This window comes from Mastomys coucha, unplaced genomic scaffold (genome assembly GCF_008632895.1).
Source record: "Mastomys coucha isolate ucsf_1 unplaced genomic scaffold, UCSF_Mcou_1 pScaffold5, whole genome shotgun sequence".
NCBI classification, from domain to species: Eukaryota; Metazoa; Chordata; class Mammalia; order Rodentia; family Muridae; genus Mastomys; species Mastomys coucha.
Window position 1 is genome coordinate 96,849,077 of NW_022196911.1, and position 13,708 is coordinate 96,862,784.

General features: G+C 46.5%; 1 protein-coding gene across 1 annotated transcript in view; it reads right to left on the reverse strand.

Annotated features, from left to right (window-relative positions):
* Window positions 1–13,708, reverse strand: part of Stat5b (signal transducer and activator of transcription 5B) — a 70,042-nt gene that overhangs the window by 3,681 nt on the left and 52,653 nt on the right. Inside the window, exons 7-15 of the mRNA XM_031354067.1 lie at window positions 13,584–13,708; window positions 13,113–13,200; window positions 12,914–13,036; window positions 10,816–10,908; window positions 6,607–6,813; window positions 4,827–4,921; window positions 4,526–4,656; window positions 3,371–3,541; window positions 95–146 (exon numbers count right to left, since the gene is read on the reverse strand). Of these exons, the coding sequence (XP_031209927.1) occupies window positions 95–146; window positions 3,371–3,541; window positions 4,526–4,656; window positions 4,827–4,921; window positions 6,607–6,813; window positions 10,816–10,908; window positions 12,914–13,036; window positions 13,113–13,200; window positions 13,584–13,708 (1,085 nt within the window). The remainder of the gene's footprint in view (window positions 1–94; window positions 147–3,370; window positions 3,542–4,525; window positions 4,657–4,826; window positions 4,922–6,606; window positions 6,814–10,815; window positions 10,909–12,913; window positions 13,037–13,112; window positions 13,201–13,583) is intronic.

Below are 13,708 nucleotides of genomic sequence, written 5' to 3' on the forward strand. Positions count from 1 at the left end.
GGAAGGGAGGGCAACGGAGGGGAGGGGAGGGCAACAGAGGGGAGGGGAGGTGAGAGAGGCAGGCACCAGAACAGAGCTGGCTCTGGACACTTACTCGGGGACCACTTGCTTGATCTGTGGCTTCACGTATCCGTCAGCTGCTTTTGCTGCAGGGGAGAAGAAGAACAGTGAAAACCAGGGACCACAGAGTCACCTTCCTCAGGAACCCATCTTTTCTAGGACACAGCCACCTAATCTCAACCCAGAACACGACACAGCAGGTAACATATCTGTCTCCTGGGAGGCTTGCTGCTGACATGTGGCCACCTTCCTGGGCAGCTGGCATGATTTAGAAAGTCCCACATAGAGAAGACAGACACTCCCATGCACATGCAGTTGACTGCTAGTGGCGTATATTTGTGAAGTGTTTTTTTTTTTTTCTTTTCTTTTCAAACAGGATCTCACTATGTAGGATAGGCTGCCTTCAAGCTCACAGAGATCTGCCTGACCCTACCTTATGAATTCATGACTATGCCTGACTCTTTGTCTGGTATTGGGGGCCAGAACCTAGGACATCATACATATTAGGCAAAGGTTCTACCACTAAGTGGAACCCCCTCCCTGCCTCCTTTTACTTTGTTGGGAGACAGTGTCTCGATAAGTTGTACATGCTGGCTTTGAAGTCACTCTCTACCCGAGGCAGGTGTTGCACTTTGGATCTTCCTGCCTCAGCCTCCCAAACTGAGATTATGCCTGTGCCCGCAGGCATAACTGAAAAATAAAGGCTTTGAAAAATTCACAGTTGGAGCTGGCAAGACAGCTCAGTGGGTAAAGGTGCTTGTTACAAAGCTTGATAACACAAGTGCCATCCGCAGGATCTATACAGTGAAAGACTGCAGACTCCAAATGGTTGTCTTCCTACTTCCACATGCACACCATGGTATATGTATGCATTACATACACACACACACACACACACACACACACATATACACACACACATACACACATGCACACACATACGCATATACACACACATACACTAATACAAACACACATGTGCACACACATACACACATATACCCACACACCCACACATACACACACACATACACATACACACACAAACACACACATACGCATACACACACATACACACACGCATACGCACACACATACGCATATACACGCACATACACACATACATACACACACATACACAGACACACACACAACAGATAGATTGGGTTTCTATGGAAATCACAAGTCTTGGTACTTGAGAAAATAAAACTTAACACTGAGAAAAGATTTTCTGTATAAATAAATCAATAAGGGATTAACATATTTTTTCTTGTGTATGTACACACATGTTCATGTGTGTGCATATGTATGTGCATGTGTGTACATGCATGTGTGTGCCCAGGCATATGGAGGAACACATACACTAGTATTACAAGTACCACATTGCCTGGCTTTTTAAAAAGTATAGTCTCTAGATATTAAACTCGCAGTAAGTACTCTACTGAATATCTCCTCACCCTCAGATTAATATATTTTTTATATAAAAATATAACTTTAAGGGCTGGAGAGATGGCTCAGCGGGTAAGAGCACTGGCCGCTCTTCCAGAGGTCCTGACTTCAATCCCTAGCAACCACATGGTGGCTCCCAACCATCTGTAATGGGATCTGATGTCCTCTTCTGGTGTGTCTGAAGACACTGACAGTGTACTCATATACATAAAATAAATAAATCTTAAAAAAATATATAACTTCAAAAACAAGGAAGAAATACAAACATGTTTTTCACAGAAAAAAAAATTACAAATGGCCAGGATTGACTAATGGTGGGTGAAGAATCTAGGATCAGGAGCTGAAATCCTGGCTTGGTTCCTTCCCAGCCATGCGACCTTTGGGAAATTTTCTTATTTCCCTATGCCTCAGTTTCCTTTTATGTAAAAGAGGAATTACAGTCATCCTGTGAGCCAGCTCCCAATTAAACATTTTCCTTGTAAGAGCTGCCTTGGTCCTTGTGTGTCTCCACAGTGATTGAACAGTGACTAAGAGGGATACTACAGGAAACACAGAGACATTCAGCAAATGCTAGCTCTTGCTACTAGGCTAACTATTCTGGAAACATTAATCATCACATGCAAAGGCTGCCTAGAATCAGATAAATACACACGAGACTTATGAAGTACCATTTTTATGCCAACCAGACTGGCAGACATGAATGGAGGCTATCCTGTGGTTGGTAAAAAGACAGAAGCAGATGTCCAACAGACAGCTGTGGGGAAATGTGAACGCAGTTTTGGAAAGATACGTCAAAAAGCTTAAGGAGCGTATGTCCTTTGGCCTAATTCTGCTTAGGAATTTATCCTAAGGAAGAGCTGAACAAAATACCTGTACTAGGTTATCTCAACATGAGTCATAAGTGAAAATGAAATAACTAATGAAATCTCGATTGCTAACCGTGATCTAGGAGAGTCATTAGGTAACGGGATCCTGTGCAGTCCTGAAGATGGTGCTGCATGAATGCATTACTGACCTGTAGCTGTGTGCGTGTGTCTGCGCGCGCGCGCGAGTGTGTAAAATCAGGGCTCTTAGGATTATGCATGCTTTGACCTTTCACCCCGGCCTCCATTACTGAGGTGCCTTGGCCTCAGTTCCCATCACCAGCTTCCTGCTTGGCTGGAAGCAGCCTCCGGCTCTGGGGAGCTTTTCAGCCACCCCAGCTGTGCTTACTCTCTCAGCCTAGGATGCTTGTTCTCTGCACAGCGGGTTTCCTTACTTTGTTCAAGTCTCTTCGCATGTCACTTCCTCAGAAACCTCCCCTGGCCCCTGAAGAGAGATGGCACCCCCTCCCCACCATGCCTCCACCCTTCGCTTTTACTTTATTGCTCTTAAGGGAATCCACTGCTAAGTGAACAAGACTCCTCCCCACCCTACTCACTTGCTGCTTTCTCTCTCTAACCAGACTGCAGCCTCCCAAGTACCCAGGGAGAGAACAGACCACAGGTCTACAGAATGTTCAAGACCACAGAGTAGTCTACATGTGTGTGAAGTCTTTCTTTCTTACGAATTTGTGTATTTCCTAAAAATTTTACAATAACATGGAATACTCTGGCCAGGAATGGTGCTGTGTATCTTTTATCTCAGCGTTCAGGAGGCAGAAGCGCTTTCATTGACAAACACTGCAGACATCTGCTCTGGGTATTGCCTGAAGGGGTGCTGTTTGGGTTTTGTGCAGGAAACACATTTGAACATACATGCATAATACGCATATGCACCACCCCTACAAGAATGTATGTACACACACACACACACACAAGCAAAAACCCAAACAAAACCAAAACTAAAGTCGGTATAAACTGCACTGCAGACGGACACTCACCGGTTGCAGGCTCACATGGGACCGGTGTGTAGTACTTAGAATATACTTCATCCTTTGGCCGATCAGGAAACACGTATATGAGGTAATTCAGGTCCCCCAGGCGGTCAGCGAGGGACCGGATAGAGAAGTCTCTAGTGGTAAAAGGCATCAGATTCCAAAACATTCTCTCCTCTAGATCAATAAACAGAACAACCACATTCTAACCATAGTTTCCAAATGTGAGGTCTTAAAGTCCACACACTGAAAATTTAAGCCCCATGTTAAAGTCACGCCACCAGAAATGCTCATCCCCGAATCGCCTTGGGATGCAGACAAGGACTTCTTGGATGTCTCGGTACATAAGCAGAGGCACACATCATTTCCCTAGAGATCCAGTGACCTCAGGTGGGCTCAAGTTCAAGTGGAATCCTCCTCTGTGTTAAAGCAACAGCACTGGAGCTAGAGAGATGGCCCAGCAGTTAAGAGCACTTGTTCTTGCAGCGGACTGGGGTTCAATTTTCAGCACCCGCATGATGGTTCACGACCATCCACAATTCCAGTTCTAGGGCACTGCATACATGTGGTACACAGACAAACATGTGGGCAAAATACCCACCTAAAAAATAATAAAATAAAATAAGGGAAAAAAAAAAGAAGTAGCTCTTAGGGACTCCCAATCTCATTTTCTAGGAAGCACACCCACAGCCAGAGAAAGCCCAAGAGCTAGTCCAGGCTGGTAGAATGTTTAAAACACAAGACACACAAAGTGGCAAGCTGCTGTGCTTCACTGTGAGGGTCAGACTAAGGCGGGACCGGACATTCTTAGGTAGCAGTGTCAGCAGCAACACCTGACATTAATTAGGGAATCTTGGAGCCACAGAGGGACCAGAAGGAGCTCCAGGCTGAGTAACAAGAAGGCGAACGTTTCAAAAGGGAAGTGGCTGCGACTCTGCCCGACGCCCATTCTAGGACTACAATTCAGCATTTCCCATAATAAGATTGCTCACAGGCTGCCTTACGAGCAGCTGTGTCATGGTTATGTTAGTGTCTTGTAATTAGGTCTGTCCCCAACAAACAATATATTCTCAGTAAGATGTGTTAGAATCATCTTGTGACAAAGCAGCTGACTTTGGACACAAAGCCAAACCGTGTCTCAAAAAAGGGCGAGGCACTCACGAGAGTCAAACTTCCAAGCAATGGTGATGCCCCCGATTTCCGAGTCACTGAAGCGCAGCAGGAAGGTCCCATCGGGCTTGTTGATGAGCAGGTCGTGGGCCTGTTGCTTGTTCACAAAACCCAAGATGGCCCTGGATCAGAGTCAGAAGCAGAGGGTAACAGTGTCAGAGAGAAAACCTATGTATTCTATCTAGTACTGACTCATAGATGATTGCAGCCCCAGCTAGTTGGGAGACTGAGGCAGGAGGATTGCTTGAGCTCAAGGTCGGCCTTGGCAACATATAATAAAGATGATTCTCACCCATCGTTCCAGTGAGGCTTGAGATGTTTTTTTAATACTTCCATCACACCGTCGAACCACTGCCAGAAAGTGTAATTCCGTCCTGGCAAATTCTCCTGGATGGGGGACATGACAATGAACAGGAAAAGAGCCACAGTGACCATTAGAATATCAGCAGCATATGGCAGAGGCATTTCAGAGTCTACAGTTAGGAGACAGTTGTACTGGGCTCTGTACCAACACCCTCCACATGCAGCCTTGTTCTGAATTAACTTTAAATCTAGACGTCATCCAAGAGGCACACAAGACTCAGTGGCCTTGGTATATGTCAACCCTGTCACACAGAGCAAGGTGGCAAAGAGGGGAATGGGAATCTCAAGGATGAGGACAATCCAGATGCTGTGAGGATAAGACTGAACTCTAAGGACCATCTGCCAGAATCCTAAGACTGAATTCTGGGGACCAAGCAACCCGAAGAATAAAACTGGGCTTTGAATTGATTTTTTTTCCCCCTTTCAGGTTCTCTATAAAAATGCATGAGGAAAAGACGGGAAGGCAGATTTGGCTCCAACTTCTATACTGTCAGCCCTCCGAATAAAGCACAAAGTTTCAAACCCTGGCTTGTGCTTTGGGATGGGCAGCCCGGGCTATTTACAGACACTTCAGATGGAAAAGAAACATCTCTAGTGTCAGAGGCATGCAAACATGCCTGCCTCTGGTAAACATGACTGCTACCAAGTGGTCTTGCAGTCTCAGAGACAGACAAGGAGGAAAGGGCAAGGGAGGGATAAAAGCCACAGAGCTGATACCCCTAGGGGATCCTGCTAGATTTCGTGGACTGTCTCTGGCCATTCCTGTGGTCTGTGACAAGCAGCACCAGTGTCTCCTGGGAGATTCTGAGAAATGCACATTTTTCCAGGCTCACCCTGGACCTGCTATGCCTGAATCAGAGCCTACACTTTTTAACAAGATGCAGGGTGGGTTCATAGATCTGACCTGAATTAGATCACACCAAGCCACGGAGAGGCTGCCACCATACACGCATTCCTAGTAATTATCAGCCAAGTGTAGTAATGAGGTTCTGTGGGAGGCAGGGGCCTGTTTTCCTGACCTCCCCTGACTACCACCGATTGGGTCCAGAACCATTCAGACGACTCAGAAGCTATGAGCTTTCTGAATTAAGGGCATCTGAGTCTCTGGGTTACGGACAGAGCAGGGAGAAGTTTAACTGAAAATCAAAGCTGTGACTCGATCACAGATTTGCCTGATGTCAGAAGAAACAGTTTCTGTGTCCCGTACCCACTTCCAAGGGGCTGAGGGTTCCACGGAAGCCTGAGCTGACCTTCAACATCAGAGCTGGAGAAGGAGTGTGTCTTACATTTGTTTCACTGTTTCCTTTTTTAATTTTTTTAAGATTTATTTATTTATTATATATAAGTACACTTCAGACACACCAGAAGAGGGCGTCAGATCTCATTACGGATGGTTGTGAGCCACCATGTGGTTGCTGAGATTTGATCTTAAGCCCTTTGGAAGAGCAGTCAGTGCTCTTAATCACTGAGCCATCTCTCTAGCCCACAGTATCATGTATAGAGAAAGAAATGCACAGGGCCCAGCTCACAAACACAATGGAAACTCTATGTGAGACCTGACTCTCAAACTGTCCATCTACACAGATGTTTCTATGACTTTGGGTACAGCCTATGAGAAATAGGAAGAACAGACGCTCAGGGCAGGGAAACTCCAGCAGGCAGACATTGGGAAAGGTTGGAGTAAGCAGGGCTGGCAGCCGGCCACTCACCCGGTTGAACTGGGACCAGGACACGGACATGCTGTTGTAGTCCTCGAGGTGGTTGCTGCTGATGTTGAACAGTTTCTGGGCCAGGAACACGAGGTTCTCCTTGGTCAAGCCCCGGTTGCTCTGTACTTCAGCCTTGAATTTCATGTTGAGCGCCTCACACAGCTGCGGCCATAGCACCTTGTCAGGCACAGCAAATGGCACCCTGCCCTGAGAGGGAGAGAAGCCAGCATCTAAGAGGACAGTTGCTTGATTGATTCTCTCAAAAGGAAAGCAGTGGCGACTAGAAGGAGTTAGATTTGTCTTACCAAACCTGAGCATATTCAGACATTCATGGGGTGTCCTGTTCTGAGAGACACACAAGGCTCTACTTTAATGTCCTCACTCATGACACAGCTAGAGGGCCACCCTGCCTTACCTGTGCTGGCTTGGAAGCTGCTGACCCTGCAGTCAGACTCTGGTTCTAATAAAGAGCATCAGAACAAAGTGTCACCAAGTTTTGGCTCATGGTCTAGAGTCACTGGGAGTTTAGACAGTGAAAACATGGGTCGGTGTGGTGGCCCCTGCCTGTGACCTTAGCACCTGGGAGGGAGAGAGCGAGGTTCAGGAGTTCTAGGTCATTCTTTACTACATAGTATTTGGGGTCAGCCTGGGCTATGTGAGACCCTATTTTAAAAAAAGGAAGAGAGAGAGAGGCAGGGGAGCAGGGGGAAGGAAGAAAGAAAGCAGTCAGACAAGTCTGGCTTTCTAAGTGAGCAAAGAGAGAGTGGGCACACACATGTAGGCCCCAAGTATAACACTTACCCTTGACACCTGCCAAGAACTCTAGCTCAAAGTGGAACAACTTGGCATGGAGGGGTGGAAAATTTCTAGTTAGCAATTTTATTGAGAAATAGTTAGAATATGAACTTGTAATACACTGCTTCTCATTCTTTTCAGCTGGGTGGTCAGTAACTACGAGGGTGCAGTTAGGGCCAGAGGGATGCGGTCTGGTGCTCATATCACACAGAGCAGTGAGAGACTGTAGCAGTAGGCTTCCGGATAGCCAAGAGAGGGCATTTCCTCTCTCTTCACCTTCCTGTCGCCTTCCTCCCTCCTCCCCTTTCTGTAGGGGTATGTGAGGGTGAAGCACATGTGTGCACATATATGGAGGTCAGAGGTCAACCTCAAGTGTATTTTTCATGAGTTCTCTACTTTTTTTTTTTTTTAATTTATTACTGGGGTTGGAGAGATAGTTCAAGTGGTTAAGAGCACTGGCTGTTTTTGCAGCACCCACATGACAGCTCACAATCATCTGTAACTCCAGTTCCTGGAGATCTGATGCCCTCTTCTGGCCTCATGGGCAACAGGCACAACATGGTACATACACATACATGTAGGTAAAACACTCACACACATAAAATATAAAAACTCAGGTCTCAGAGCTGGAGAGATGGCTCAGTGGTTAAGAGCAGTGACTGTTCTTCTGAAGGTCCTGAGTTTAAATCCCAGCAACCACATGGTGGCTCACAACCATCCCTAATGAGATCTGACTCCCTCTTCTGGAGTGTCTGAAGACAGCTATAGTATGCTTATGTATGATAATAAATAAATCTTTAAAAACAAAACAAAACAAAAACCTCAGGTCTCCACACCTGCATGGCAAGCACTTTACTAAGCCATCTCCCAAGCCTCCTTCTTAGTTTGGGATAGGGTCTCATGCTGCCCAGTCTGGCCTTGAACTTGATATTAACATACAGCCAGGATAACCTTGAACTTCTGATCCTTCTGACTCTACCTCCCAAGTGCTACAGGAGTGAGACTACAGGAGTGACTTACCATGACTGTTCAGTGGACTGACAACCTATCTATCATCTGTTGGTCTGTCTGTCTGTCTGCCTGTCTGCCTGTCTGCCTGCCTGCCTGCCTGCCTGCCTGTCTGTCTGCCTGTCTGTCTGTCTGCTGTATCTTGCTACTAAGGTTATAGTCTACCATGTCTGTACAGCTTCCCCGAGCTTGGTGCAAAATGGAGGATGCCCTTTTCATACGGGGCTTCCTCTTCTTCTCCTGATCTGGGGAGCCCAAACCATACTCCATCTTGGGAAGGTCACATAATCCATGGTGAAATGCAAGGAGTGCCTCTCCATGCAAATGAGGAATCCCCAAGCCTCAGACAATGTAACTTCGCTCTAAGAAGACCCTCTTCCCACTCTCCACGGTTCATCTATACAACCCTGGTTCACCCCGAATAAAGTGTATGCATACAAGCCCACCTGAATAAAGCCTAGCATACTGATGTCTGGATACCCTCAGAGGGAGTAAATGAGGACCCAGAATCACAGCTGGATCCCAACATGCAGAACACCCCTCCTCACTTTCCCCCCACTTTCTGAGACAGGGTTTTTCTATGTAACCCTGGCTGTCCAAGTACTGAGATGTACCACTATGTCAAGATTTATGTATGTATGTATGTATGTATGTATGTATGTATGTATGTATGTATGTATGTATTTATCGAGACAGGGTTTCTCTGTGTAGCCCTGGCTGTCCTGGAACTCACTCTGTAGACCAGGCTGGCCTCGAACTCAGAAATCCGCCTGCTTCTGCCTCCTAAGTGCTGGGATTAAAGGCGTGTGCAACCAACGCCTGGCTCTGTGGCCCTTTTTAAGAGTCTAAACTCTGGGGCTGGCAAAATGGCTCAGTGGGTAAGAGCACTTACTGCTCTTCCGAAGGTCCTGAGTTTGGATCGCAGCAACCACATGGTGGCTCACAACCATCCATAATGAGATCTGGCGCCCTCTTTTGGTGTATCTGAAGACAGCTACAGTGAATTACGCTGGAGCGAGCGGGGCGGGAGTGAGCAGGGCCAGCAGAGGTCCTGAGTTCAGTTCCCAGCAGCCACACACATGATAGCTCACTCCCATCTGTACAGCTACAGTGTACTCATACCCAAAAGAGTCTAAACTCTGGTTTTACAGCACACACAGGGAAGATCTCATAAAACCTCTGCCTTTGCAATAAAGCCTGGTTAATAGCTGAAGAGCCAAGAATCTCACACTAGAGAGAGACAGACTTGGATGTGCCGAATAATGATGACACTTTTATCACGCTTCTGTGAAATGAGTTCTACTAACAGCATCCAATAAAGACCCTTCCTCGTGGAGATGTTTTGAAAATGTTCATCATGCGCTGGAGAGAGTTCAACTGGTAGAGTGCTTGTCTAGCATGCACAAGGCTCTGGGTTCTAGGCCCTGTATGCCATAAAAAGTGAGCGTGGTTGGTGAATGTCTGTGATCCCAGCACTTGTAAGGGGGAAAGAGGCAAGAAGGCTGGGGGTGCTTGGCTGTTCAGTGAGTTTAACACTAGCGTGGGATACTACATGAGACACTGTGGAGGGGCTGGGGAGGGGAGGGTGAGGAAGAGAAGGGGAGGGAAGGAGAGAGAGTAAGAGAGTGGGGGGCATAAACATACAACATAATTATCTACTTCTTCAGACAAAGCACGTGATTCTTTATGAGCCCTGGGACAAATCACAGAATGAGACCTGGGAGGAGCATCAGATGCCATCCTTAACTACTGTCAAGTGACTGAGGCAAGTTCTCAGGTACAGTAAACTCTAGGAAAGGTCTCACACCATCTAGGGCTTCCCTGAGGATTCAGATATTATAGAGCATCTTCAGTGTAACCGAGCTTAGCCTTGCGATGGCGCCACGGAGCACCAAGTTCCAGGCAAATGGTCACCACCGGAGGAGACGGAGCCTGAATTCGAAGCCTGTCTGGATGTCAAGCTCCTTCCTCTCTCACATTTTCTATTCTGCTTCCCTGCGCACCCCCCCAACATGCACACACATACACACACACACACACACACACACACACAAACATGCACACACTCACACACACACAAACATGCACACACACACTCACACACACACAAACATGCACACACACACTCACACACACACGCGCACACACTCACACACACACGCGCACACACTCACACGCACACATGCGCACACAGTCACACACACAAACACACACACACAAACACATACTCACACACACATGCGTGCACACACACACGCGCACACACACTTACACACATGCACACACTCACACACTCACACACACACTCACACACACATGCACACACACACACACGAATGATCACAGGAGAGACTCATGACCTCAGTGTTGAGATTGGAAGACCCACAGACCACGGAATCCACTCACAGGCTCTGCAAAGGCGTTGTCCCAGAGGACAGTAGCTGTGGCATTGTTGTCCTGGCTGCCGTGAACAATCACCACCACGGGGAGCGACAAGGTCTGGAAGACAGAGAAGGACTGAATATTGCTTTCTTCTCCTTTTGTCTGGTTTCCTCACAGTTTCAGTGGTACACTCAAAGAAATGGCGCTGGGAACAGTGAGGCATAAGCTTGAGAGGCTGAGATATTTACTCTGCCCATCTATTTCTGTAACTCTCTAACAAGCTAGCTAATTTTTCCTTTTTGGGAAAAAAAACCTCACATTATGGTCTAGGCTGACCTTCACTTCAAATCATTATATAGCCCAGGTTGACCTCAATTTGAGATATCTATATATCTATATATCTCTATATACACAAACACATTATATATATACATATATGTGTGTATATATGTGTATATATATATTTAAAGTTCACATAGCATACACTAACCTCAAGTTCCTTATGAAGCTGACGCTGGCCTTGAACCCCGATCCTCCTGCTTTTACTCTAATTCTTCAAGTGTGGGGATCACAGGCATGCAGACACTGCTGTCACGCTCAGCTTTTATTCCAAACCTTTTTTTTGTTTTTTGTTTTTTCTGAGACAGGGTTTCTCTGTGTAGCCCTGGATGTCCTGGAACTCATTCTGTAGACCAGGCTGGCCTCAAACTCAGAAATCCGCATGCCTCTGCCTCCCAAGTGCTAGGATTAAAGTGCCTGTTCTGAAACTTACTCCTGAGAACCAGGCTGGCCTTGAACACACATCTGGTAGACCAGGCTGGCCTTGAACTCACAGAGATCCATCTGTATCTGCCTCCCAAGTCCGGATACTAAAGGTGTGTAGCACCACTGCTTGGCTTGACCCCGGCCTCAGCCTTCCAAGGGACTATCATTACAAGTGTGTGCCACAGAGCCTAGCTGTAAGTGTAGATATTTCATAGATGAAGTCGCTTAGATGTCCTGAAGGACGGAACAGCCTTCTCACAAATGGATGAAGAACAAGAGAGGAAAAGAGAGAGAGGCTAAGAAGGCACTTCTGGAAAAGGCCACAGGGAGAAACGTTTAAAACATCACACACTGGCAATCCCAGTGCTAGACACTGTGGCAGGACATCAAGATCAAGGCTAGCCTGGGCTACAGAGTAAGTTTTAGGCTGTTGGAGCTACATAGTAAGACCATATTTCAAAAACAAACAAACAAACAAACAAACAAACAAACCCCAGCCCACTAAACAAGCAAATATCAAACCACACAACCACAAAAACCCCAATCTTTTCCTGAATCCACATTGAATGCCTCCCATGAGTCACTTTCCAGGCGTCGTTCTAGCTAATTCCAGTATGTTATTGTTTGTACCTAAAGGGAATTTGGAAAAACAATAGCTCTGAGGACAAGGGTCTCTCCACTTCCCATTTATCAACAATGAAAAGGAAGACAGTACGCAGTCACAACTAAAAGAAAATAAAACAAAACAAAAACCAGCATGAAAAGATACACTGTATAATTACTGTATAAACAAACATACATTTATATTATATATACGATCTACATACATGTGCTGCACATATACATCATACACACACTGCCTATGCTTACGGCACACACAAATATATCTAACACACATACATGGTATATACCTAGAATACCCACTCTGTAAGTATACATGCACACTGTGGTCATACACTATATGCAAGCACAGTATATACATACTATGCACACTGGTTACACCCACACACTGTAACATACTGTATATACACTGTATATACACATGCTGCAGGTAGACAGCATACATACTGTACATGTACAATACACATGTACACATACTGTATACACGCGATGTACACATATTACACACACTGTATGCATATTATATAAACACGCACATGATCTATATACTACACATACTATGTGTACTCACACACTATATACATTTTATACACACTGCACATACACACAACACACATGTGGCATACATGCTGTGTATTTATCTGCATGCATACTGAGTACATACACCACATACGTGTTACATGGGGCACACACACTGTACACACACGCATCCATGTGGACAGGGAGGGGGTTTTACCTTGACTTGAAAGACCAGCTCGTTTCCACCGACGCTGAACTGTGAGTCAAACAGGATTGTGAACTTTTCTTCCGTTACTGACTCCGCACCACGGCGGTCAGACCTCTTGATTCGTTTCAGGGACTGCAAAGGAGAAGCAGAAGATGAGGAGGCCTGAGGTATGGAGGGAGCGCCCACTGTGCCTCTCCCAAGTCCTCACCATGTTTCTGAAGTGGGCGCTGAGGGTGCCCGTGGCCTGGTGGTACTCCATGACACAGCAGTTGTTCAGAATCTCGCCGCTGTAATCACTGCAAATCAGACAGAAGAAGAGCTGTGGACACATGGGCACAGAGAAAGCTGGAACCCCGGAAACAAAATGGGCCACCAGGAACAGCTGCCACTGAGAGGAACTTAGCTACTGAGACAAGGCACAGACAACACTGCGACAAGTCCAGCAGGTGGGCATGTCAGGCCTGGGAGCTGTCCAAACGCAGAGCCTCCTCCTTCTCTGCCCTCCCCTGCCTACTGTGGGTCTAATGGCTCTGCTGCTGCTAATGCAATGATACCATCTTTAATTTAAAAAGCCCTCACATTCGCTCTCAGGTCCAGAAGAGCCATTAAAGAAGATTTTTATCTTCCACCTTATGGACCAAGGAAGAGTGGCAAGTAGGGGACAAAGAGGCACACTCACTTGCGGGTGTTCTCATTCTTGAGCAGGGACTTGGCCTGCTGCTCACTGATGATGGTCGCCTTCACCTGCGGGGGGTTCATGTGCACATTCAGCTTCCCACCCACCAGCAGGCGCACGGTGGCCGC